The sequence below is a fragment of the Cajanus cajan genome, chromosome 4 (assembly GCF_000230855.2).
Source record: "Cajanus cajan strain Asha chromosome 4, NIPB_CcT2T_4, whole genome shotgun sequence".
NCBI classification, from domain to species: domain Eukaryota; kingdom Viridiplantae; phylum Streptophyta; class Magnoliopsida; order Fabales; family Fabaceae; genus Cajanus; species Cajanus cajan.
The window spans coordinates 21,457,858-21,482,740 of NC_138520.1; the positions used below are offsets into that span (position 1 = coordinate 21,457,858).

A 24,883-nucleotide genomic window follows, 5' to 3' on the forward strand; every position below is an offset into this window, starting at 1 on the left:
ATCTTAATTTAAAATGAAAAAATGTTAAGTTTTTGAAATATGAAATTTACAAGAAAATAGAGATAATGACAATGAATGAGTATTTTTTTATAGTAATTATAAGAATAAAACGATAAAAAAAAATATGTACATAGAAAATGGATATGTCTTTTGTTAGGTGTCAAGAGAAATTGAGGTAGTCTTTATATTTAAAAGTAAAAATTATAATAAGTATTATCTCTTTTTTTTAATAGTCGTTATACCACTTTTAATTTTGTTTTGTAACAAATGCATAATAAATGTATAAATTAATTAAAATTTATATGAGATATAAAAATATAATTATCAAAAGTCAATGACAAATCTACGTGGAGGTAAATGTCCTCACTAAGATTTTTTATCTTAACTCTTTTATACATTATAACAAAATATTCATTCACCATGTTAAAAATTAAGTGTCCTCATGTTTTTTTTTTTTTTTTGTGTTTTTATACTGTAAAAAGAAATCAAAATTAATATACTACTTTTTGAAGTATATTTTTTAAATACATTTAAGTGTAACTTGCTAACTTATTCTCTTTTAAAAAAAATAAGTTAATATTATATATATATATATATATATATATATATATATATATATATTTTATGTTAATTATAATAAAGTTAGGTCAATTAAGAAGTGGTGGTTTGCTCAAGTGCATATTATACTCTTTTAAAAATGATAATTTTAATATGAAAAGTGAATGATTAAATGATTGCATAATTATTCATATAAAGAAAAATAATTTTAAAAATATTGAAAATAAAAAAATTATCCAATATTTTTAAAATATAAATCTCATAGAAAATAATTGTAATGTATATTTATATTTAAAAATATTAAATTATATATTTATCATTAAAAATATTTAATTATTTATGTATAAGTATTACTCTCACTACCTAAACTTTATGGACTCCTATCAATTAAAAGTAATTACTATTATCTAGACGATAAATAATTTAAAAATAATATATAAATAGATATAAAAATAATATTAAAAGCACTTTAAAATATGAATAAGGAATGTAGTGATAATTTTTTTATTAACTTTTAAAAAGTGTTATGAATGTATTTTATTTAAATTCTAAAAAAAATTGTATTTATTATAAAGAAAATGTATTTTAAAAGAAATTTTGTAGCAGATTGGAGAGTTTGGAGTATATAGATTAGTAATAATAGAGATGTATGATTTGGTCAGGTGCCCTTTGGAGGTTCTCATCAAAAGCCATTTTTTAATAATTTGATTTACCCGTCGGAGGGAGCCACGTGGCACGTAACAAGTGGCTCTAATAGTTATCCTTATCTATCATACCAATGCCTTTATTTTCGAGAATTATTATTTTTAATCATAATAAATTAATTCTTAAAAATAAAGAGTATCGGTTAATTTTATAAAAATAATTTTAATTAATGGTCTCAATTTTAAAATTTCAGAATAAAAGCACATTAAAATTTAATATAAAATATTCATCTTTAAAATATAAATTATTTATTATAAATATAAAATATAACTTATATGCTCTAAAGTACCTATTCTTTTATAAAGTTTAATTATTTAAAACAATTATTTATTATAAATTATAATTATATAAAATAAATTTTAATTATATAAATTGCACACTTTAAAATAAAATAGCTAATATATATATATATATATATATTCTAAAATTACTGAAAAAATGGCCTTTTGAAAGTGGTTTAAAACATGATTTTGAACATCTAATTTATTTAATTAGTTTAAAATTATTTTTATCAAATTAAATATATTTTATAAAATAGTCTATTTAAATAGCATATAATTCTTAATAATATTTTTTTTTTCATTGAAATACTACTTCATTGTTATTTAAAATGTTATAAATTTCTTATTTTTTTCTATAATATTATTTTTAAGTCATTTACATCTATCATATGGTTCAATAACTAGTTTTATTAACATTTTTAATTTAATCAGTTATTTAATAATTTTAAAATTAAATTAGTATTCAAACAATACGTGAACGCATAACTTTTAATCACTATGTCAATTATTAAGATTTTTTTATATATATATAAATGAGTTATTTTCGTGGAGCAGTGTTTGAGTTTGTTTGATTCAGCACCTTCCCATTGATAAGAACCGAGGGGCTTGAATTGAATAATTCATGTGAAATGGGAAAATGAGTTCAAATCTCATTTATCACTTTTAATTGAAGTAATTTTAGTCTTTAATGGTAACCCAAAAAATTTAGTCTTTGAGGCTTGAATTATTGGTGTATCAACTTTTATCATGATTAATTACTATTGGGTAGTTTGTTTTAGTTAATTGTATTTTAAATTAGTTTATTTTCTTAATTTGTTTGAAAATGTCATTCTCATTGGAATTAAGATATTCATTAAATATTTCTTATACTTCTTCACATAATTACGATAACTTACGGATAAGTGCAATACTTAATTTCTTTTTCTTCTATATATATATATAAAGAAAAAAGAAAGAAGAAGAATTTTTTAATTTGATTAGAAATATAATTATTTTCTATCAGATTAACCGTTATAGAGATAGAACGGTTTTTTCAATTGTTATTTTATGTTTAAAATGATAATCAAATTCCTATAATAATTTAATCTTTTAATGTAAAAATAAGTAATTAAAAATATTATACAATAATTAAAATTAAAAATAATAGTTTAAATTTTAGAAGATAAAAAAAAAATTAAAACTTGTTCATTTGTCAAAACTAAAAATATTTTTAAATTTGCAATTAATTAGTATAGTATATCAAGCTAATAAACATGTTAATTAAGTTGAATTCAATTACATACATTGTCGAGAATTATATGAATACATTTGAATTCAACAATAGCAAGCTTTTTTTTTTCTTTCTTAAATCTAAATATAAGAGATAAGAATACAATTTATACCATATCTTAATGGAGACAAATATATTTTTCTCCAACATGCTTCCCTGCTTACGTTAAATATCTACCCATATAAATAATCTAAACTTTTAATACAGTTACACTTTTTGCCTTTTCAGGGGCATAAAGAGATTTTATCATTAGTTGCTCATTATAAATTTATGTTGATGATGAATTCAATGTGTATTAATTAATATATTATGAAACAAAAAGTACAAAATCACATACTCTTTTTGTAAGATACATCTTTAAAAATCTAGATCCTACCAACCCCAAGAAATAAAGCTAAAGAAGTCTCAAACAATACAATAGGTAGTATCTTTAATTCGTTTTTGTTTGACAGTTTGGAATGGAATCCTTGGAAAACGAACAAAAGCTTACAGATAAAATTATGAAAATTAAAATCACTGTAGCCATCAAATTCACATATCATATGGCAACTTGGAAGCACCCATTTGACACAACTAGTTTATTTTTCAATAACACATTAATGATCATAATAAAGATTTAAACAAAGGTGTTATGTACCATCCATATCCATTCATCACAAAGATCAATTGCATTTCATTATCTATGGTCCCAACCATCATCATAAGGCAAGTATTCTGGATTATAAAAGGCAACAGCTAGTTTAACAAATACATAGAGTTGTTTAGGATAAGTTTCTTTTATACCTTTTTTTAAGCCAAAAGATTCAATTTAGGATAGGAGCTATATATTATCACTTGAAAAGACAAGTTTCTTTTGGTCCCTAAATTTCATCTCCAAGTATTTTATACCATAATATTTCTATTCACCATGTGACTTTTCAACGTGAATGATCTCATAAAGGGATTGAAAATTGAACCATGTAGATAAAACAAGTGTCAAACTGCAGAAATAATTAGAAGGGCAAAAGATCAAAGAACAAGTAGACTTCAAAGGTAACAAGTCTCCATTATTTTATGGGTGAGGTGTCACAACTTGTTCTAATCCAAAACTAACACAAACTTCACCAACTTAAGAACCTTATAAGTTCTCTACCTCAACCACGTCTGTGTTTGTTCCAATGGGAGAGAATTCTAGGGAGTTTGGAGAAAACACAAAAATCAACCACAAGATGGAAGAAGTTGAAAGAGAAGAAGAAATAGACCCAGAAAGCAATTCACTGAATGAGCCACTGCTCAAGAGGAACCGCACACTGTCTTCCAACCCTCTTGCTTTGGTTGGAGAAAAAGTTTCCTACATAGAAAGCTTGGATTATGAGTAAGAAGGCACTATCCAAATCAATGCAATTTGTGTTTTTTCCCTTTCACAAATATTCTCCGAAGATATTGAGTCTGTTTGGATATAAGTTTAAAAGAACTTTTGAAAGTTCTGATTACAAACTTGTATCTAAATAGGTTCATTGAATACAATTTGTTTCTTTCCACAAAAAGCTTCTTTTACTTAATCCTTTCTCTCTTAATTAGAAGAGACTTTGGTATGCAGGATCAATGAGAATGATCTATTCAAGCATGACTGGAGGAGCAGATCAAGAGTTCAAGTGTTGCAGTACATATTCTTGAAATGGTTACTAGCATTTCTTGTTGGTCTTCTCACTGGTGTTATTGCCACTCTCATAAATCTTGCTATTGAGAATATTGCGGGGTATAAGCTTCTGGCAGTTCTTAAATACATCCACAAAGAAAGGTCAGAACAACCAAACTATGAGTTTTCTTTTGTTCTTTTAAACAATTCAGCTTCAATAATGTCATGAGTTGGTGTGTGACTGCATCAATGTGCATCGGACAGGTACTTGACAGGTTTCCTATATTTCACGGGCATTAATTTCGTTTTGACATTTGTTGCTGCTATTCTCTGTGTGTGTTTTGCACCCACAGCAGCAGGACCTGGAATTCCTGAGATCAAAGCTTATCTTAATGGTGTTGATACTCCCAACATGTATGGAGCTACAACATTGATTGTTAAGGTAAGATTGACTGTAATCAACATTGCCTAAGTTCCTTCAATTCTGATTAAACTTGCAACAAGTGTTTTATAAACATCAAAAGGTTATCCTCTTAAATTTCCAAAATGTATTAGTGACAGATCTAGAAAATTATTTTAGTGGGGTAAAAAGTAGTCTATGATATTTATATATATAAAAATATAATAATTCTTTTATAAAATGCATATTTTCATGACAAAAGAATCTAAAGTATAAAAAAAATTTATAAATTAAGATTATTTAATGACTAGAGTGATAATTGTTCATTTTTCTTTCTTTAATTTGATATTATAATAAGGTTTGTACTTGTAATCTTTTATAACTTGTTTAAAATTAAAGAAGTAGAACTATTAAAGTCTATTTATTGATCAAGAGTTGAAATAGTATACATTAGATTTCAAGTTTAAATCTTTTTATTGTCATCAATATAATTTCTATAGATAAAAAAGTTGAAATGTTAAAAATTAAAAGATTAAAAATAATAAAATTAATATTTTTATTTTACTTTTCCTAACTTTTTGTACTCATTTAAAAAAAAACTTATTTTATGAGGGCAATATCTATCTTTTTGGGTAAAATATTCTTCTTTTTAAGTACATATAATTAAAATGTAAAACTTTGTGGGGCAATTGATCTCAACATGATTCCATCTCTGAATGTATTTATGGAAACATGTATAAAAAATTAAACAATTATATATGATATTAACTTTTTTATGTTCAAATAATAAATCTATTATTATCATTAATTGACACAAATAATTTAACCCAAATTTAAGTTATATATGACACGAGTTCAACACCTTTTGTAATTATTAAAATCCTATTATAATAAGCATATCAACTTAAAGAAATCTCTTGATATTAAAAGTGAAATTTCTCTTGTGGACCTCTACTAATCCTACTGACATAACATAGTAATTACTAACATTTTCTCAAATAATAATAAATAAAAAAAACTAGCACCAAAACTTCAATGAAAAAAATCTCAAGACATTTTACTTGGTATAGAAACCAAACGAGAGGCTGAAAAAATAAAGAAATAAATGGTTGGTATAATTATTAATATGATGCTGCTAAAGCTATAGAGACAAATGAAGAATTTCAAATAGGTGTATAGACCGGTTAGGTGTCCATAAATCCACACTGAATCTTGCCCCTAAGAAGAGAACAGAAAAGGCCAAAATTTGTATGCGAAGGGATAAATCGTGATACCCATGTTACTCGCTTCAATCATTGAAGACTAGCAATTTCTATAATGAGTAAGGTCATCTCCAACCACCATCTCTCTCTCTTTATTTTTTTTTTTTAATACTTTTTATACTACATGTATTTAGTAAACTTTAAAAACTTTACAAAATATACCCCACAAATAATTCCATATCTTTACCATAAAAAGGCCCAACATAATTTTTTATCGTATAAAGCTTTTTTCCTGTAAATGATATGAGTACCTGTGCATAAATAAGCACCAACAGGAGCTTATTTAGTTTGTCAGTGTTGCTTAATAAGAACGGTGCTTTAACAATAGTGAGGCGTCAATAGTATCATCTAACACAAAATACATGAACACAAGTTATGCTCCACTCCTAAATAGTACGTTAGGACACCACCGGTTACAAATAACTAATCAAGTTCACGAGTCTTATTATTGGAAAAAATAACGACCACGGTGCCTACAATGCAAATGGTGTTCGCATTGAAAATCAACATTGCTTTACATAAATTACAAATTCATCTTCACATCATATCTCTGATCAATGTTATTTCCGACTCCTGTTCATATCTTATCCCCCACTTTGGTTCTTGTAGATAATTGGAAGCATTGGAGCTGTCTCTGCAGGCCTAGATTTGGGAAAAGAAGGACCATTGGTACATATAGGAAGCTGCATTGCTTCCTTACTAGGCCAGGGAGGCCCCGACAATTACAGGATCAAATGGCGCTGGCTTCGATATTTTAACAATGATCGTGACCGTCGAGATCTTATAACCTGCGGTGCATCTTCAGGAGTTTGTGCAGCTTTCCGGGCTCCAGTGGGTGGAGTTCTCTTTGCTCTTGAAGAGGTAGCAACCTGGTGGAGAAGTGCTCTCCTATGGAGAACTTTTTTTAGCACAGCTGTGGTGGTGATGGTTCTCAGGATATTCATTGAAATCTGCCATTCTGGAAAATGTGGCCTTTTTGGTGAAGGAGGATTGATCATGTTTGACGTAAGCAATGTCACAGTGAGGTACCATGTTATGGATATTGTCCTTGTTGTAGTCATTGGAATCATAGGCGGGGTATTAGGAAGCCTTTACAACCACGTGCTACACAAGATCCTCAGACGCTACAATCTCATTAATCAGTAAGCAATGATATCCATCCCTAGTCTTAAAACATATTGCATATACTGAACTTCTAAGGAGACATAATCACTGTGACAGGAAAAAAAAAATCACGATTTAATGTTTTACACTGACCACACATGCAATCCAATGAAAATATAATTGTGCCAGATGCTCTCAGTGACATCATAAACATATGTGCTCAGCTGCTCAGGCCAAAAATAGAAAGAAAACAGAAAAATTAATCATGTGATCTAATGGACTAAACTTGCAGCATGATCCCTAACTTTGGGAATCTACAATGCACCCTTTAAGTTAGGGTGCATCCATGCACATTTACCATTCGATATAAACATAGTAAATAACATTTATTTTATTCAAATCCAACGGTAACAGATGCAATGTGCATAATGTGCATGAATGCATCCTAACTTGATGGCTGCATGTTAGAATTACTTCACAAACTGTATCCTGGATTCATACTCTAATAAAACAATGACAGCTGCCAACATTCCCAAAATTGATCACATGCGAATTACTCAATTACTAAAGGAGTCTCTACCTTTAATTATTGCAGGAAAGGAAGACTACATAAACTCCTTCTCAGTCTTGCAGTTGCGCTCTTCACGTCAATGTGCCAATATGGTCTCCCATTCTTAGTAAAATGCACCCCATGTGATCCATCGCTTCTAGGGTCAGTCTGCCCTACCAATGGACGATCTGGAAATTTCAAACAGTTCAACTGCCCACCGGGCTCCTACAATGATCTTGCTACTCTGCTGCTTACCACTAATGATGATGCTGTTCGAAACATATTCTCAACCAACACCCCTCAAGAATATCAACCCATGTCTCTCCTAATTTTCTTTGTACTCTATTGCATTTTAGGACTAATTACTTTTGGAATTGCAGTGCCATCTGGGCTCTTCCTCCCTATCATTCTTATGGGCTCAGGTTATGGCCGCCTTCTCGGCATCTACATGGGACCTCATACAAACATTGACCAAGGGCTGTTTGCAGTACTTGGTGCAGCCTCCCTCATGGCTGGCTCCATGAGGATGACTGTATCCCTTTGCGTGATCTTTCTTGAGCTCACCAACAATCTTCTCCTACTACCAATAACAATGATTGTTCTCCTAATAGCCAAAACTGTGGGAGACAGTTTCAACCCAAGCATCTATGAGATTATACTGCACTTGAAAGGCCTTCCTTTCATGGATGCAAATCCTGAGCCGTGGATGAGAAATCTCACTGTGGGTGAGCTTGTTGATGTAAAGCCATCAGTGGTTACCCTACACGGAGTAGAAAAGGTAGCCAAAATTGTAGATGTCTTGAAAAACACTACGCATAATGGTTTCCCTGTTATGGATGATGGGGTAGTACCACCAGTAGTAGGACAGGCCAATGGAGCAACAGAACTGCATGGACTGATTCTAAGAGCACATCTCATCCAGGCACTAAAGAAGAAGTGGTTCTTTAAAGAAAGAAGGAAGACAGAGGACTCAGAAGTGAGAGAGAGATTTACCTGGGTAGAGCTGGCTGAGAGAGAAGGAAGCATTGAAGGGGTGGCTGTGACCAGCGAGGAAATGGAGATGTTTGTTGATCTACATCCTCTTACCAATACAACTCCCTTTACAGTGCTAGAGAGCATGTCAGTAGCAAAAGCAATGATCCTCTTCAGACAAGTTGGACTTCGCCATCTGCTTGTAGTACCCAAGTATCAAGCATCTGGGGTAAGTTTATTAAGCACATCAATAATATTAACACCATTCAAACATGAATTATGATATGACCACTTTTTTCTGGTAATATTTCAGGAGAAAAATAAAATCCATAGCTGATGCTTAATTTTTAAAAATACCATATATGACTAACCAAATGATGTCATCCTCTCACAGGTATCCCCGGTAATTGGGATCTTGACAAGGAAAGATCTGCTAGCCCACAACATTCTGACAGTCTTTCCACACCTGGCACAATCTAAGGGCAGAGAAAAGAGGAATTGAAATTGAATGGCCAAGCAGCTCTCTTGGGACAAGTTGGTTCCTCAATTCCATAAGTCATTCCTCAATTTTGTATTACTTGGATCAAAAGCATGGAGATGAATAAGATACAAAAGTAACGTAAAACTATATTCAAATTTTAATATTCTTTCAACACAATTTATCCAATGAGGAAACATAATTCCCTTTTCCACCGGTACAAACAATATCCCCAAATGGCAATGGTAAATTTTTCCACTCTAGACTGCTACAAAACTTGTCCATTTCTTTTCTTCCATGCAGGATTACACACTGGTTCACAGGTGTACACAAAACCCCACATATTGAACCATGCCCTAGTTAATGTCTCGCAGCTCCTTGCAGGTGTTTTTTCTTTTTCTTTCCAGGTTTCTTTTTCGGAGGGCCCCTCTTGAATACTGCTAGAACTTCAATGCTGCAACCAATGGGCAAATGAAAAATTAATATTCTTTTACTTTAAGGGGAGAGTGGGGAATCGAGAGGATAATTGCTGCGTACAATCATATAACCAACTACACAATGTATCATTCATTTACTTCTATAGAGAAAAAAGGTTATAATAAAAATTTTACCTGAGGGGAATAAATCTCAAAGGGGATGGGTGGAACATATTTAAAGTAGATATCATATCATGGATTATATATACAGCGCATAATCACTCTCTAGGAATCATTCTGTAATTTTATATATGAACAGGGTAATGATAAATTTTCTCAAGTTGATTCCATGTTTAGAGTACAGACATAATAAGCACATCGCGCTTCTATCATGTAGCAAGTTATATTTAGGCTGCACAAGCACGCCTTCCATCACATCACATGTTCCAAAGGTCAAAAGTAATGAAAATGACATGTTTGACCGAACTAATATCATATACTAGAGTTATCTAACACAGAAGGAGACTGTAAAGGGGTGGGCAAGGATGCCGAGTACTGTAAGAACAAGCCGAGATCAAATATACATCTTTCATCTACAAAATGCAATTCTAAATTTCCTAGGTTTTACCATCATTTCCATTACTGATTTAGTACATATTTGGTTCAGTTTATTTTGGAGAAATAGTCACTTATTTCTTTCAACTTCCTAAAACAGATTTTGAAAATAAGCCATTATGTCTCTTGATTTAAGCCAAACTAAACAAGCTATTTGTGACCATGTTTCATAGATCTAACTTGAATACCTGGATATTTTCTCCCCATTCTGCAAACCATACACTTACTTAAAAGTTAAAAGCTCCAATTATCCATTCACACAAAAAAATGCAACTACATTATTCATGAGTTGTAAAACAGTCTGGGATCTTGCACTCAAGATAAGAGAGGATTAGCCATGAGAATATTGACATGATATGGTGTATACATACATGATCTTCGTAATCAAAAAGTATACTGAAACATTATAAATAGAGATGTGATACACATACAACAATTTACACAATGCCTTTTTTTGTGTCTCTCACCATCACATCATTAATTACATCTAATAGTTTTTTTTCTCTCTCCCTTAATTGTTAAAATTGTTGTGCAATTTGTTGTACAAGTAACATTTCTCTTATAAATACAAGTACTTAAAGTGGATAAAAACTATATCGAATGTATGTGCCAGGATAAATACAAAGCTGAAATGCAATTAGAATGTAATTCAGAGAATGATAAAATGGAAGATTTATCAACTCCATTAAGATTTTTTATGCAAGAACAAAAGAAATTATGAGAATTAGTAAATAGTACAAATAAATAAATAAATAAATAAATAAGAAAAAAAAAGAATAACATAAATACCTCTGGGTACCAGGAAAGAAATTAAAACCATGAGCTTTCTCCAAATGCCATGCCTTACAAGACAACAATGACTTGCAGTCCTGTCAGCAACTTATAAAATTAACATAAAGAGAACTCAAGTTTGAGAAAAGGTAACACACCCATAAAACATAAGATTGGAAATACCTCCTTAAAACTTTCCCATCCACAACTTATATAAATAAGGGTTTGTGGCACTGATTGAGCAATGTTAGCTGAAGGTGGTTTGCTTCCAATTTGGACTGAAGCTTCTTTAGCACGTAAAACCCATGGTCTTTTCTCTTCCTGGGCAGAGTTTGAGCTGCAGTTAAATTGCAATAAATCAGAAACTGGCTTCTGGAAGTATTTTCTGATGGACCAAACTCGATAGGTTCACAAAATTATAACCTTTCAGAAGATGAAAAGGCTTTACGCTCAACAGAAGATATATTCTTCAATGCATCAATGAGAGACACATCTAGTCCTTTCCTGGGAGGATCAATGACAACCACATCTGAGCCCATAAGCCACATAAAAGGCTCCTGTTACTTGCAAATGATTCATACAATCAGTTCCAAGTAACATGTGACAAGAATAAAAGATAGAAAACACTATGCTTCCGTTCATGGACGTAAAATATATGTTGTTAAATGAACATGCATACCAAAATTTAAGCTATAGTAATTATAATTATGTGAATCATGAAGAAAAAATATATTCAGAAGTTAAAACATGAAGTAAAAGATGATGCTTCAGATATTCAGTACTAACTTTTGAAGCATCTGCGTGATGCCAAGTAATACTGCTGTCAACGGTGGCAGGCAAACGTTCTATGGTCTTCTCAAAAGATGCCTTTGACTCTTTGTTAATCTCAATGCATTTAATGGATCTGTAAGACAACTAGCATAAATCCCCAAAATCAATTATGTACACAAAGTTGGAACATAACATTTTAGGGGTTCAGAATGATCCAGGTCTTGCCTGCACTTTCTTGTGGCAGCTAATGACAACCCAATGACCCCAGCTCCAGCATACAAATCAGCAACAGCTGATTCATGTGGAACATATTTCTGTAACTTCCGAAGCAAGGCATCAAAAGCCTGAAAGAATGAGGAAGACAGGAGGCATATCAAATTAGTTCGTTCATGCTTAATGGCACAGTGGTCCTCAATGATGCAACCAAACTGGATACACACAGATAACACAACACATGTTTTCATGCATCTCACTCCTCTATCCTACTAATGTGAATTTCCTTTTAGTTCACTTCTGATGATTATGAAGCACAAGCAGTAAAAACACAGCCTATTGTGTCCAAAAGATGCCTGAATTTGAAACACATAATACTCTCATTGACCCATAAAACTGATTCGGCAAGACCTTAATACAATGCTATTAAACAAAATTAGTTGACATTGGTAGGACACCTTCTAAATATGTTTCTAAACACATACTAAGCCCAAAATGTGACCTAGTGCACAAGGCTCCCACCAATTGGGTTTTGGGGAATATAGATGCACACAGTCTTACCCCTGCAATTAGAGAGGTTGCTTCCAATATTTGAACCCATGACCTACAGGTCACAAGGCAACAAACTTACTATTGCACCCAGGCTTTCCCTCTAAAACATGCTAAGCATATTTTAAAATTTAGATATATGACTTCATATACATTTTGATGTACCAATACTATATGTATGTACATATCAAGATTTATTTATTTACACAATATGTGTGTAGTAACTAATTCAAAAGATAGATTAAATACACTCTCTGATTGCCATGTTTCAAAAATTGACTAAAATAGAATCTTTACCCGTGTGTTTGCTTGGCCGAAACTAGAAGGTGCCAAGGACACGTCAATTCCACCAACATGTTCCCAAAAATCTCTTTCTCCAAGAAGATGTCTCCATTTATTCCCAAAAATTATCTGAGCATCAAGTAAGCAATTTAAAGGCATGAAATTTTTATTAAAACAATTATGAATGCCATCATGCATGATAAAGTAAGTAATCACAAGTTGTCAAGAAAAGTTAACAAGATTGGCATACAAGAAATCCTAGATAAAAATAGCTTATTTTATGTAAGAACTAAAATGGAAATAAGTTTCAGAATTTCCGCATCCAAAAGTTACCCCTCAAACATTCATTATCAATACCATTCCTGTCAACCTCCAGTTCACATGGTATCATTTTGCAAAGGCAATCTAAGTTACGAGGACAATGTGATAAACAATCACCAATAATATTTAAAACTTTATGCTCTCATGTGACCTTCTTAGCCACCATAAATGTTAGCAGTAAACTAAACTTGCATAATAGTACTTTGTTCCCCCAAGAAAATGAAGATATAACCATTATGAATCAACAATATCTGTGATTTAAATTTTCAGCAACAAATGATTTGTGCTCAAAACCAGTTCATTAACATGGACCCTCCTTTCTTCCCTACTGCAACTAGAACATCTACCTCCCCTGTATCACATACAGCATACGATTTCCATTTTAATTGCAAACCATTCATTTGTTAATTTTCTTTCATAAGAACAATTTCAACTCACATTGTTGGTAGAAGTCTGAAAGTTGGCCCACACAGAGTGAATTAAATGTAGCCTACTCCGTGGTCCACCATTTTTCCATAGAAACTGCAATCAATCATATGAATCATCACTTTCTATGATTAGAAGGGAAGGGGTATGAACATGAGAACTTATAACAGCAAAAAGAAAACAATTGTGATAGAAAGGAACTAAGGAAGCAACAATCTCACATCTGCTAATGCATTCAGTTTGTCTGAACCAGGTGAATTTTCATTTCTTGAATTCCAAACCAATGTAACCTGAACCTTTCCTAAAACCATATAATTCAAATGAAACAATTGTTATTTCAAAGCCATTAACAACAAGAATATATATAAAAAAAATCCATATAATTCATGACAGTAAGATCTAACTATGAGGTAACCATTCTTATATCTTTCAGCCGCAGGAAGAGATGTGTTGTATGTTGTCACAGCCATCTATAAAACCCGCCAACCAGAATAGTAGTTAATTTTCCCAAATTCAAAATTTCAATTGTTAACTGAATTCAACAACTACCCTATCCGATTTGTTATAAACAATTCACCTGGACATATCGCAAATTGCCAGTACCTTCATCTTCAATATATGGCTCAACACCTAATTCAGAAATACCTGGATGGCAATGAAAGATAATTAAATAAATAAATTGAAGAATAAAATAAAACAAAATGAACATGGAGATAATAAAAAAACAGGGAAAAACCTCGTCTAAGCAGCTCCACAGCAGCATTAATATTAGGATGATGAGCTGGGCACAGAAGACATTACACACGCTTAATCAATATAATCCGGCATCAACCAAGGAGAGCATTTAAAAATGTAATAAAAAGATAAAAACAGAGTTACACATACTCACACAACCAAAGAAGAAGAAAAATGTAGAAAGGGAAAAGTATTCTACGTTCGTTAGTTCCAACTTCCAACCCTTTTACCATGTGTTTGGATAAACATTTACAAAATTGATTTTAAATAAACTTGATTTTGATTAAAAATTGATTTTGAAGAAATGAATGAGGTTTCATTATATAAGTATTTATTATAAAAAAACAAGTTAGAAGTAAAACTGTAAAACTCAACATAAAAATTCTGATCCATAGCAAAAGCTAATTTTGGATTTAGAATGTTGAACCAAACATGGAAACATTTAGCCACTAGTACATTAGCTGCTATTTTACCATGATTTTGGATAATTTAAAGTGAATTTAAAAATGTCAACTAAAATGTAAATTTTTTTTTAGTATATGAACATAATCCACACAATGTCCCAAAACTAACAACCAAGGGCAGGTAGAATGTTATTTCAGTTAACTAAACATTATTTTAACATTGATAGAATTGAACATGGAAACCCCAGGTCAACCCCATGTCCCAAGCAGGTCTTACAACCATTGGATCAAAAGATTTCGCTATAACATTTGTTTTAAACTCATGTCATGTTCTATTCTAATTATTTTTTTGAAGGAACTCAGAATATTATTATATTATACATAAACAAACGTACCTTTGCATTGTGGAATGTCAACTACGTTATGAGTACCCTCCTCATAGAGCCCAATTAGAGGGTCCGTTGAAGAGCCACGCACGGCCAATTTCGCACGGCACCTCCAACCCCACTACAACAACAAAAAAAAAAAAAAAAAAATTCAAATTAAAGTAAATTCAAATGAATAATTAAAAAAAAAAACTGAAAAAGGCCTCGTGAGTTGTGAGGAGAACCAGTTTGCACGTGTCAAATGTGAAGTCGGAGACGCCGTGTTTCCGAAAAAAATCGGTGGCGTCGTCCAATATAACCGGACGGTGGAGGCTGAACTCGTGCGTGCACCCCGAACACCTGAAACCAATATAAATAAATAAATAAATACAGAAAAAAAAAATATATATATAAGTGAAATTAAGTAACGAAGAGAGTGTGAGGCGCACGATTGGAAGTGCGGGCAGTGAAGAGCACACGTTAGCGGCGGCGACTGTGGAATTGAAGAAGCAGGCGTCGGCGCCGGCGAAGGGAGGGCGGTGGAGGCGGCGGCGCGGCATGTGAAGATAGAGAACGACGGCGGAGCTGACACGAGACGGAGGGTCATTTTCCGGTTTGGGGGAACAACGCGGGAATGGATAATAACAAATTCTCTTTACATTTCCGAAAATATCTGCAGCAGATTCATCAAAACAAAAGTGGGCCTTACCACTCTAAATGGGCTTGAAAGTTGAAACGCAGGCCCAAAATAGTCCTCATTAGTCATTACCCCCTGCGCACCATCACAGTTTCTGATTCCGAGTGCAACTAACTCGTCGTCGCCATGAGAATCTACGAGGAGTTGAAAGAGATAGTGAAGATTCAGAAGTTCCGAAGATTGGTGTCGTACACTGGTTTCTACTGCTTCGCTACGCTTGTAAGCTACTTTTATGTCAACAATACGACTAGGGCTGGTTACTCCAGAGCCGATCAATTCTACGCGTCGTATCCCGCTAGTACCGAGCTTTTAACGGACTCTTCCAAGGTTTTTGCGATGATATAATTTGGGAATTAGGGCATTTTTTTTTTCATCTTATTTTGATGTAATGTTTGATTTTGTTGTTTGAAATTTGTTGTCAGTTATACAAAGCTGCTCTTGGAAACTGCTTCGAAGCTGAAGAGTGGGGTCCTTTTGAGTTCTGCATCATGGCAAAACACTTCGAGCGTCAAGGGAAGTCGCCATATGCATATCATGCGGTATGTACATACATGCATACATTTGAATGTGATGCTAAAGGACGTGTTGTGAATTTCTTTAACTGTTGTGTTAGTGCTGTTGGGTAGGATTTTATTCCCCTTTTGTGAGTGGTGAAGAGTGGAATGATTTGTGAGGGACAGCTTGTGGTTTTCTCTGGAATGACAGGGGTTTGTGATGGGAAATTGTCTGAAAAATTGGGTAAAAAACTGGCTTTTTAAATGGTAATTTCAAGATTTGAGAAGATTAGGAGTGCTTTTGTTGTGTTTGATGTATTTCCAAACTTTTCTTGCGAGTGTTCAAGGAAGATCTTGCATTTTTTACCATGCATAGGTTAGGGCAAATGTGGTTTCCGGAAGTGGAGGATGATATTCATGATGTCCTTGTATTTCTCATATCACCTGAAACTATTTAAAACTGTAATATGATTTCCAGGTTTAGGAGTTTTCTGTATGTTTATGTTGTGTTTTTTGTTGGAGATCTTAGAATTTAGGATTGAACCCAATTCAATCACAAAAGTTAGCTCATGAAATGAGGGTTATTCCTCCACGTCTACTTTTACACTGTTTTTGTCATGTCATTAGTTAAGTTGATTTTTTTTTTTTTTTTTTTTTTTTACTTATGTACACTATTTTTGTCATATGATCAATGTGGAATCTATGATAAGAGATTTTTATCAAAGTAGTAGATAGACCTTAGAAAGTAGAAATTTTTTCTCAAAGTAGGCAAACCTTAGGTTTTTGCTTGAGGGTTTTCTCTTTATGTTCTTTAAGTAAGTATAACAAAGCAATAAAAGCTATGGCAGAAGCAATACAAATACATTTCCTTTTACTGAAGCAATACAAATACCCTAAACTAAATAATTAAACAAACCCTAGTAGAATACTCTTATTTTATTTTTTGCATAAAATTATTTAGCATAATTTCGACCATGCTTCTGTGTTTGCTGAATTTTATTACATTTTATTCCATTTCTTTTGGATCTCTAAAGTGTTTACGGAACTAGCAAAAATTATGACGTGTTTGACTTCTTACAGCAATATATGGCGCACCTCCTTTCTCTTGGACAGCTTGATGGAAGTGGTTGATGCGAGTAATTAACTCATAAACTATGATGTACTGTGACAGAGTATAAAGCAATATATGAAGACGTGTAAAGCCAAATGAGAAAAACTCGAGGTTTGAATAGTTGTCGATATTTGAACTGCTGTGTATTTTAGGAATAAGGAACAAAATATTTGGAGCATTTTGTCATTTTTCTTTTTGTAGGGCAACAAAAATGCTCAGATTTCTTCCTTCTCTTCTTTGATGTTTACAACCCAGTCAGTCTCAACTCTCAAGTAAAATAAAATAACCATTATTCTATGTTAGTGAATGATCAAATGACTTTCAAATTAATGGTGTATGAATCCTTCCTGTGTTTTTCATTTTTGGCAATTAAAAATCTAATGAACTAGATCATTCCATCAGTCAGTCCATGAATTGGCTATTTATGATTTGATTATCTTAAGTCATATTATTTATTTAATTATGATTTAACTATTAATCTATGAAGCATGGACTCTATCATGATACTGAACACAACATGGAATCATGGATGGACACTTTGACACGACCAGCATCTAAAATATAGGTTGGAACAATGCACATACACACTTGACATAGAGAGAAACTAAAATATGATTAATATAATAAAATATCTAAATTAATAATCAATACTTTTATATTATTATATATTTCCTTTTTTCTTATGATAATGGGTTTCGCAAAAGAATATTAAGAGACATTGTTTTATAATAAAATAGTTGGTTTATTTATGAAAATATTCAATTTTAAAACCAAAATCGGACCTATCAGTTGAACCAAAATAGATAACACAACTGGTTTGAGGGAGGATTCTAGGGTGGGGAACTTTGAATGTCCCTCATCGTGGGAAACAAACATTAGTCATTGGTTTAATGGTTTAGTTGATATTAACCATCGTGTATGATCTCCATACCAAGAATTCTCCTTATCATACCCAAATCCTTCATCTCAAATTCACCACTTAACTGTGCCTTACTTTAATGCATACATTAGACTTCCAACTACATTAGATTAAGACACTCGAGTCATGAACTCCTTCTCCTCTTTTGTTTGTGATGACATTTTTATAAATTACTTAAAATGAGCTGCAAAAGATGTACCAACTGTTTTTGCATTTAGCATTCCAAATCTCGTATGATCTCTTCATGGCATTCATTAAACTATCTACAAAAAATGAGGTGCAAAAGAAGTACCAACTGTTTTTGCATTTAGCATTCCAAATCTCGTATGATCTCTTCATGGCATTCATTAAACTTTTGACTGCATTAAAGTAAGGCACTCGAGACATGAACTCCTCCTCCTCTTCTTTTGTTTGTGGTGACTTTTTTATAAATAACTTAAAACGAGTCGCAAAAGGTTTACTAACTATTTTTTTGCATTCAGCATTCCAAATTTGTCTAGAACTTTCGTATTATAACTCTTTTGAGAATAACATAATCTTCCAGCTTTTCGATCTCGTATGATCTCCGTACCAAGAATTCTCCTTGTCAAACCCAAATCCTTCACCTCAAATTCACCACTTAATTGTGCTTTCACCTTTTTAATCTCAATTTGATACTTAAATGCAATTAGTATGTCATCAACATAAAGAAACAAGTATATATAAGAGTTGTCAAACAATTTCTTATATAAACACAACTATCATACTTGTTTCTTGTATACCCAAATATCAATCATAAACAAATCAATCGTTTATATCATTGGTTGGGTGACTGCTTCTACCCATATAACGACTTCTTCAACAAACACACATGATTTTCTATTCCTAGTATGACAAACCCTCCCACTTGTTGCATATAGATCTTTTCCTCCAAATCACCATAGAGAAAGGTTGTTTTCGCATCTAACTGCTCTAGCTCCAAGTCATGTATAGACACCAAGGCAAGAAACATTCGAATAGTACTATGTTGATAATAAGGGGAAAATCTTCATTAAAGTCAAAACCTTCTCTTTGTTTAAATACTTTTGTAACAAGCCTTGTTTTGAACCTGATTCCAACTTTCTTCTTAAATATCCACTTGAAACCCATAATCTTTTGATCAATTGGTTTCTCAACAAACTCCCAAGTTTGATTCTTGGGGAGGGATTCAAGCTCTTCTTTCATGGAACCAATCAATTGTAATGCTTCATCACAATTAATTGCCTCACGGAATGAGCTATGTTCTTGCTCATTAGTGTTTTCTACCATACTAAGTGCAAAGAAAACAATATCTCATACCTTTTTGAGGTGGTGTAGTTTGTCTTCTTGGCCTATCTCTAGCCAAATATACTTAGACTTTATTATTGTGACTTCATCTTATGTCTCCTCTGATTTTTGTTTAAGAGCTTTAGTTTTGAGCACCACCATTTTGCTAGCACCATGAAATTTAACTTTTTTATGATGGTCCTCATATGGTCTTGAGTTAAACATGGTTGTCTCATCAAAAGTCACATTTCTATTAATCGTTTATTTTGATTTTTTAGCGTCCCACAATTTGTACCCTTTTACACCATCTTGATAACTGGAAAAATATGCATTTTTTAACTCTTGATTCAAAATTCCCATGATTAACATGAACATAAGTTAGAGACTTGAATACATTCAAAATTGAATAATTTGTTGTAAAGCCTTACCACATTTTATTTGGAGTCTTATATTCAATAGTTGTTGAAGGAGGCTTGTTCATCAAATAACATGTAGTATTAACTTCCTTAATCAAAAACTACTTAGGCAAACCTAAATTGGAGAGCAAGCAACAAGTTCTCGCAAACAATGTCATGTTCATTTGTTTTGCTATGCCATTTTGTTGTGGTATGTGTATCACAGTTCTATAGCGAGTTATTCCTTTATTTTCGTAAAACTCGTTGAACTTCCCATTGCGAATTTCTAACCCATTATCTGTCTTGAGTTATTTGACCTTTTTTTCCATCTACTTCTCCATTAGAGATTTCCATTATTTGAACTTGAGTAATACATCAATCTTTTGTTTCAAGACCTAAATCCAAACTTTTTGTGAATAATCGTCAATAAAAGTTAACATGTATTTTGCTCCACCATGAGAAGGAACACTTGACGGACCCATAGGTCTAAATAGATATAATCAAGAGTCCCTCGCATTCTATGAACTTCGGTGCTAAATTTTACTCTACATTGTTTTCCATTAATACAATGCTCACAAAAATCTAGCTTCCTAATTCTTTGTCCACCAAGAAAGCCTTTCTTGTTAAGCTCACCCATTCCACACTCACTTATATGGCCTAACCTCATATGCCATAAATGAGTCTCATCAATATCTAAAATAGAAGAAACCATGATTGCACCTACCATTATGTTGTCTTGCAAGATATATAGTCCATTTTTCAACTTTATTTTCATAACTATTGTGGCACCTCTACAAACTCTTAAGACCCCTCCTTCAACTTGATATAAATAACCAAGAGAGTCTAAAGTGTTCAAAGCGATTAATTTTTTTTAGAGTTCAGGCACATACCTCACATCAATTAATGTTCTTACAATACTAGTAACCATATTAATTTGAACTATACATTTACTTAAACCACCATTGTTCCCCATTAGAACTTTGTCACCATCAATCCCTTTGTACATGACAAACCAATCTTTGTTAGGCATCATGTGAAAGGTACATGTCAATCAAGAATATAGTCATCATCATTTATATTGATGAGGCAAAGAGAACACTTCCATTATCTGATTCTTTCAAGGTCAAAATTGTTCCACCATACTTAGAAGTACTTGCTCTATCTTTCTTGAACTTTGGACAATTTCTCTTTCAGTGCCTTTCTCTTTGACAATTATGACATTTATTATTGTTCTTATTTTTGTTGCATGATTTTGATTACCTCCTCTGGAAACTCTTCTTCCTTTCCTTTGTTCTTCCCCTTACCATTACACCTTCACATGAGTTGGTACAACTATATGAGTTGGTACAACTATATGAATTAGTAATACGCCTTTTCAATTCCAAGATTGTAAGGTTGTTTTAACTTATTCCATCAATAATGGACTTCTACTAAAAATTATTGTTTCTATAAAATTTTCGTAAGCACTTGGCAAAAAACTAAGGAGAAGAACAACTTGGTCCTCGTCATCAACATCAATATTTTTTAAACTAAGAACAACTTAGTTGAAATTATCAATATGTTTATGAATGGACTCACTTTCACACATTTGCATTATATATAATTGTTTCTTCAAGCATAGACGATTATGGGGAGATTTTGTCATACATCGACATTCAAGCTTTGCTCAAAGCTTGTCAAGAGTCTTTTCTCTTGAGACTTCTCCCAAAACTTCATCACTTAGTGATAAGAATATTATGCTACGCCTCTTTTTCATTATCACATTCTTTTGTATAGATGTAAGATTAACTAGCAACTTTATTTCTCCTTCTAATCCGAACTCACATTCTTGTTGTATGAGGAGAGCGAATATCTTCACTTACCACATATTGAAGTTACTTTTGTCAATAAATTTCTCAACACTAAACTTCGTAGATGACATAGTTGTGATATTAGTTTGTTAAGGGGAAATCACATGTGATGTAGAAATATGACTATTAGAAAAATAGTTGGCACTAAGAAGAATATCTATTATTGAGAAAATAACAAAATTTTAAAGAAGAATTATCAATGAATTATTTATCACTCACAATACTTTCTAAGGATTAAATCCTATTGTTTTCACTTTTCTCCTTGAATAAATTGTTACAATCTTATGGACTTATTTATATTGGAATATAAACAACACAAACCTTCTATTATGAATGGTTATTATCAACTAAACCATTAAATCAATGAATGAATTATAACTATTTACTAAATATGGAATTCATATGCCAGTCATAAGTAATAAATTTGTACCTTGGTTTGAATTTCATACGTCATATAACTTTCATCTTTCATGTGTTACTTAACCCACTTCTAATGCCAAGTGACATTTTTTATGGTAAAGTTGAATATGATTTGTTAAATACGTCAAATGTGATTTGTTATGTATAGCTTGAATATGATTTCCATATTTGGTAAATAGTTATAATTCATTCATTGATTTAATGGTTTAGTTGATATTAACAATGCATAATGGAAAGTTTGTGTTGCTTGTATTCTAATATAAATAAGTGCATAAAATTGTAACAATTCATTCAAGTAAAGGAGTGTAAGCTAAAGAATTTAATCTTTAAAGAGTATTGTGAGAGATAAAGGATTTGTTGAGAATTCTTCTTTGTAATTATGTTAGTTTCTAAATAATTGAGATTTTTCTTAGTGCCAACTATCTTTTATATAATTATATTTCTATGTCAAATATGATTTTCCATAACAAATTGGTATTAAAGTTATGGCATCTGTGAAGCTTGACATTGAGAAATTTACTGGAAAAAATAACTTCAACATGTGGTGGGTGAAGATGTTATCCTCACACAAAAAGAATGAGTTGGCATTGGAAGGAGAAGCAAAGTTGTCAGTTAATCTTACATTTGTACAAAAGAATGTGATACTTAAAAAGTTACATAGCATAGTATTGTTATCACTAATGATGAAGTTTTGGGAGAAGTCTCGAGAGAAAAAAAACTATTGACAAGCTTGAAAGTCAATATATGACAAAGTCTCTTCATAATCGTTTCTACTTGAAGAAACAATTATGTATCATGTAAATGCATGAAGATGGGTCCATTCACAAAGATATTGATAATTTCAACCAAGTTGTTATTAGTTTAAAAAATATTGATGTTGTCATTGATGACGAGGACCAAGTTGTTCTTCTCCTTAGCTCTTTGCCTAAAACTTATGAAAATTTTGTAGACACAATATCTTTCGATAGAAGTTCACTATCAATGAAGGAAGTTAAAATAATCTTATAATCTTGAGAATTAAAAAGGCATATTATTAATTCATATAATAATACCAGCTTTAGTGAAGGCCTAATGGTAAGAGGAAGAACAGAGAAAAGGAATAAGAGTTTCTAAAGGAAGGGATCAAAATCACACAACAAAAATAAGAAAAATAATAGATGTTATAATTGTCAAGAGAAGGGCACAAGAAGAGAAATTGTCCAAAGCTCAAGAAAGATATAATAAGTACTTTAGAGTATGTTGGTGCAGCTTTGTGGCCTCAAAAGAATCGGACCGTGAAAATGTTCTCTTTGTCTCATATAATGTAAGTAAGGACTATATTTTTTTAGTTAACATGTACCTTTCATATGACACCTAACAAAAATTGGTTTGTCACGTACAAAGAGATTGATGGTAACAAAGTTCTAATGGTAGAATGATGGTGCTTAAAGTATAACTAGTAAAGATACATTGTAAAATAAATAGAAAATTTTATATTTTTGTTATATAAGAAAATTTATACTTGTGAATTTTTTACTTAAATTTTTTGTATGCTATTTGTGATTTCGCTAGCAATTTCTTCTTTCAACTATGTTGTGATTTTGGAAAAAATATAATTATTTTTTAAAATTTATTGAAAAAGAAAAAACAATGAAATTTTCAATGTTTTCTATAGATATTCATACAAATTTTGTTTTGTATAAAATAGCTTAATGTGTCTTTCAATTTTTTCACAAAAAAAATGATTAAGTTTTCTTATTTAGTAGAGCCATATAAAAATATTTGATGATGAGTGCATCAATAAAGTGAGAAAAAAATATTATAATATTATTAAAAAATAATATCATTAGTCCAATTGTAAATTTAAACATTTGAGGGCTTGAAAATATTAGACCATCCATGAACCACATACAATACACATTTTTATTTTGATTGTTGACATGTGAATCACATTTCCAATGGGTTGATGTAGATTTTGCCTAATTAATGACTCAATTATTTGGTATTTCCATCAAGTTAACAATTAGTTCAAGGTATTGGCCGCCGTGAACCTACATTAATCAGTTAATTAATAAAATAATAAATAATATTTTTTTTTATTATAAACGGTTATTTATTATTTTAGAATTGCAAAATAAATTTTTTATTAGTATATTAAATAATATTTACACATCATAATAACTTAGTTATTATTTTATATTTTGAAAATAATTAATTGATTAAAATAATAATATTTTTATTGTAGCATATATCGTAGTTGCTAGTGTGTTGGTCCACTATGAACCACTTGAAATGTGGATTCATGGTTGTTATGGGTGCCTTAGTTCAAATATAGTAAACAAGTATATAGGAGTGGGCATATAGGCTCACGTCCGCGAGCCAACTTGTGAAGTCCCTGGTTCGTACGATTAATGTCTCTATTTTTTTAAAATCTATATAACCATATGAAAATTTGAGTCTAACTATGAGTAATGAGTTTAGAAGGATTATTATTTTTACTACCACTATTTGAAGACTTTTAAAATACGGGTGGTTTTAGTATTAAGTTAATTAATATATATAAGTAATAAGTATTGAATTTAGTATATTTTTAATTTAAAAGATATTGTATTATATTTACCTAAATATATTTTAAATTAAATTAATATTTTAATCTATACATTTCTTA

At 31.5% G+C, this 24,883-nt stretch overlaps 3 protein-coding genes and 1 long non-coding RNA gene across 4 annotated transcripts; 2 read left to right on the forward strand and 2 right to left on the reverse strand.

The window, feature by feature from the left end:
• Positions 1-3,621: 3,621 nt before the first annotated feature.
• LOC109819319 (chloride channel protein CLC-b) lies at positions 3,622-9,964 on the forward strand. The gene is made up of 6 exons (XM_020385021.3): positions 3,622-4,168; positions 4,394-4,594; positions 4,697-4,874; positions 6,704-7,236; positions 7,794-8,949; positions 9,115-9,964. Exons 1-6 carry the CDS (start codon positions 3,972-3,974, stop codon positions 9,220-9,222), a joined length of 2,373 nt encoding a protein of 790 aa, XP_020240610.2. The 5' UTR covers positions 3,622-3,971; the 3' UTR covers positions 9,223-9,964.
• On the reverse strand, positions 6,343-7,919 carry LOC145956757 (uncharacterized). The gene is made up of 2 exons (XR_014432988.1): positions 7,779-7,919; positions 6,343-7,306 (listed from the first exon to the last, which is right to left on the reverse strand). It is a non-coding gene; the product is annotated as an uncharacterized LOC145956757 (long non-coding RNA).
• On the reverse strand, positions 9,328-15,673 carry LOC109819320 (S-adenosyl-L-methionine-dependent methyltransferases superfamily protein). Its single transcript, XM_020385022.3, has 15 exons — positions 15,516-15,673; positions 15,312-15,426; positions 15,097-15,208; positions 14,299-14,343; positions 14,140-14,207; positions 13,978-14,032; positions 13,784-13,863; positions 13,575-13,658; positions 12,831-12,944; positions 11,997-12,115; positions 11,787-11,904; positions 11,424-11,557; positions 11,184-11,337; positions 11,019-11,098; positions 9,328-9,652 (listed from the first exon to the last, which is right to left on the reverse strand). Exons 1-15 carry the CDS (start codon positions 15,671-15,673, stop codon positions 9,559-9,561), a joined length of 1,530 nt encoding a protein of 509 aa, XP_020240611.1. The 3' UTR covers positions 9,328-9,558.
• A 216-nt stretch (positions 15,674-15,889) lies between these two features.
• On the forward strand, positions 15,890-17,670 carry LOC109819321 (uncharacterized). The gene is made up of 3 exons (XM_020385024.3): positions 15,890-16,090; positions 16,186-16,302; positions 17,338-17,670. The coding sequence occupies exons 1-3, from the start codon at positions 15,890-15,892 to the stop codon at positions 17,386-17,388; spliced, it is 369 nt and encodes a 122-aa protein (XP_020240613.1). The 3' UTR covers positions 17,389-17,670.
• Positions 17,671-24,883: the final 7,213 nt, after the last annotated feature.

Coding starts and splice junctions, on each gene's coding strand:
- LOC109819319 (XM_020385021.3), top strand. CDS start 3,972: ATGGGAGAGAATTCTAGGGAGTTTGGAGAAAACACAAAAATCAACCAC. Junction 4,595..4,696: donor AAATACATCCACAAAGAAAG/GTCAGAACAACC, acceptor TGCATCGGACAG/GTACTTGACAGGTTTCCTAT. Junction 7,237..7,793: donor CGCTACAATCTCATTAATCA/GTAAGCAATGAT, acceptor TAATTATTGCAG/GAAAGGAAGACTACATAAAC.
- LOC109819321 (XM_020385024.3), top strand. CDS start 15,890: ATGAGAATCTACGAGGAGTTGAAAGAGATAGTGAAGATTCAGAAGTTC. Junction 16,091..16,185: donor TTTTAACGGACTCTTCCAAG/GTTTTTGCGATG, acceptor ATTTGTTGTCAG/TTATACAAAGCTGCTCTTGG. Junction 16,303..17,337: donor CGCCATATGCATATCATGCG/GTATGTACATAC, acceptor GACTTCTTACAG/CAATATATGGCGCACCTCCT.
- LOC109819320 (XM_020385022.3), bottom strand. CDS start 15,673: ATGACCCTCCGTCTCGTGTCAGCTCCGCCGTCGTTCTCTATCTTCACA. Junction 14,344..15,096: donor TGACATTCCACAATGCAAAG/GTACGTTTGTTT, acceptor TTCTGTGCCCAG/CTCATCATCCTAATATTAAT. Junction 14,208..14,298: donor TGTGGAGCTGCTTAGACGAG/GTTTTTCCCTGT, acceptor ATTGCCATCCAG/GTATTTCTGAATTAGGTGTT.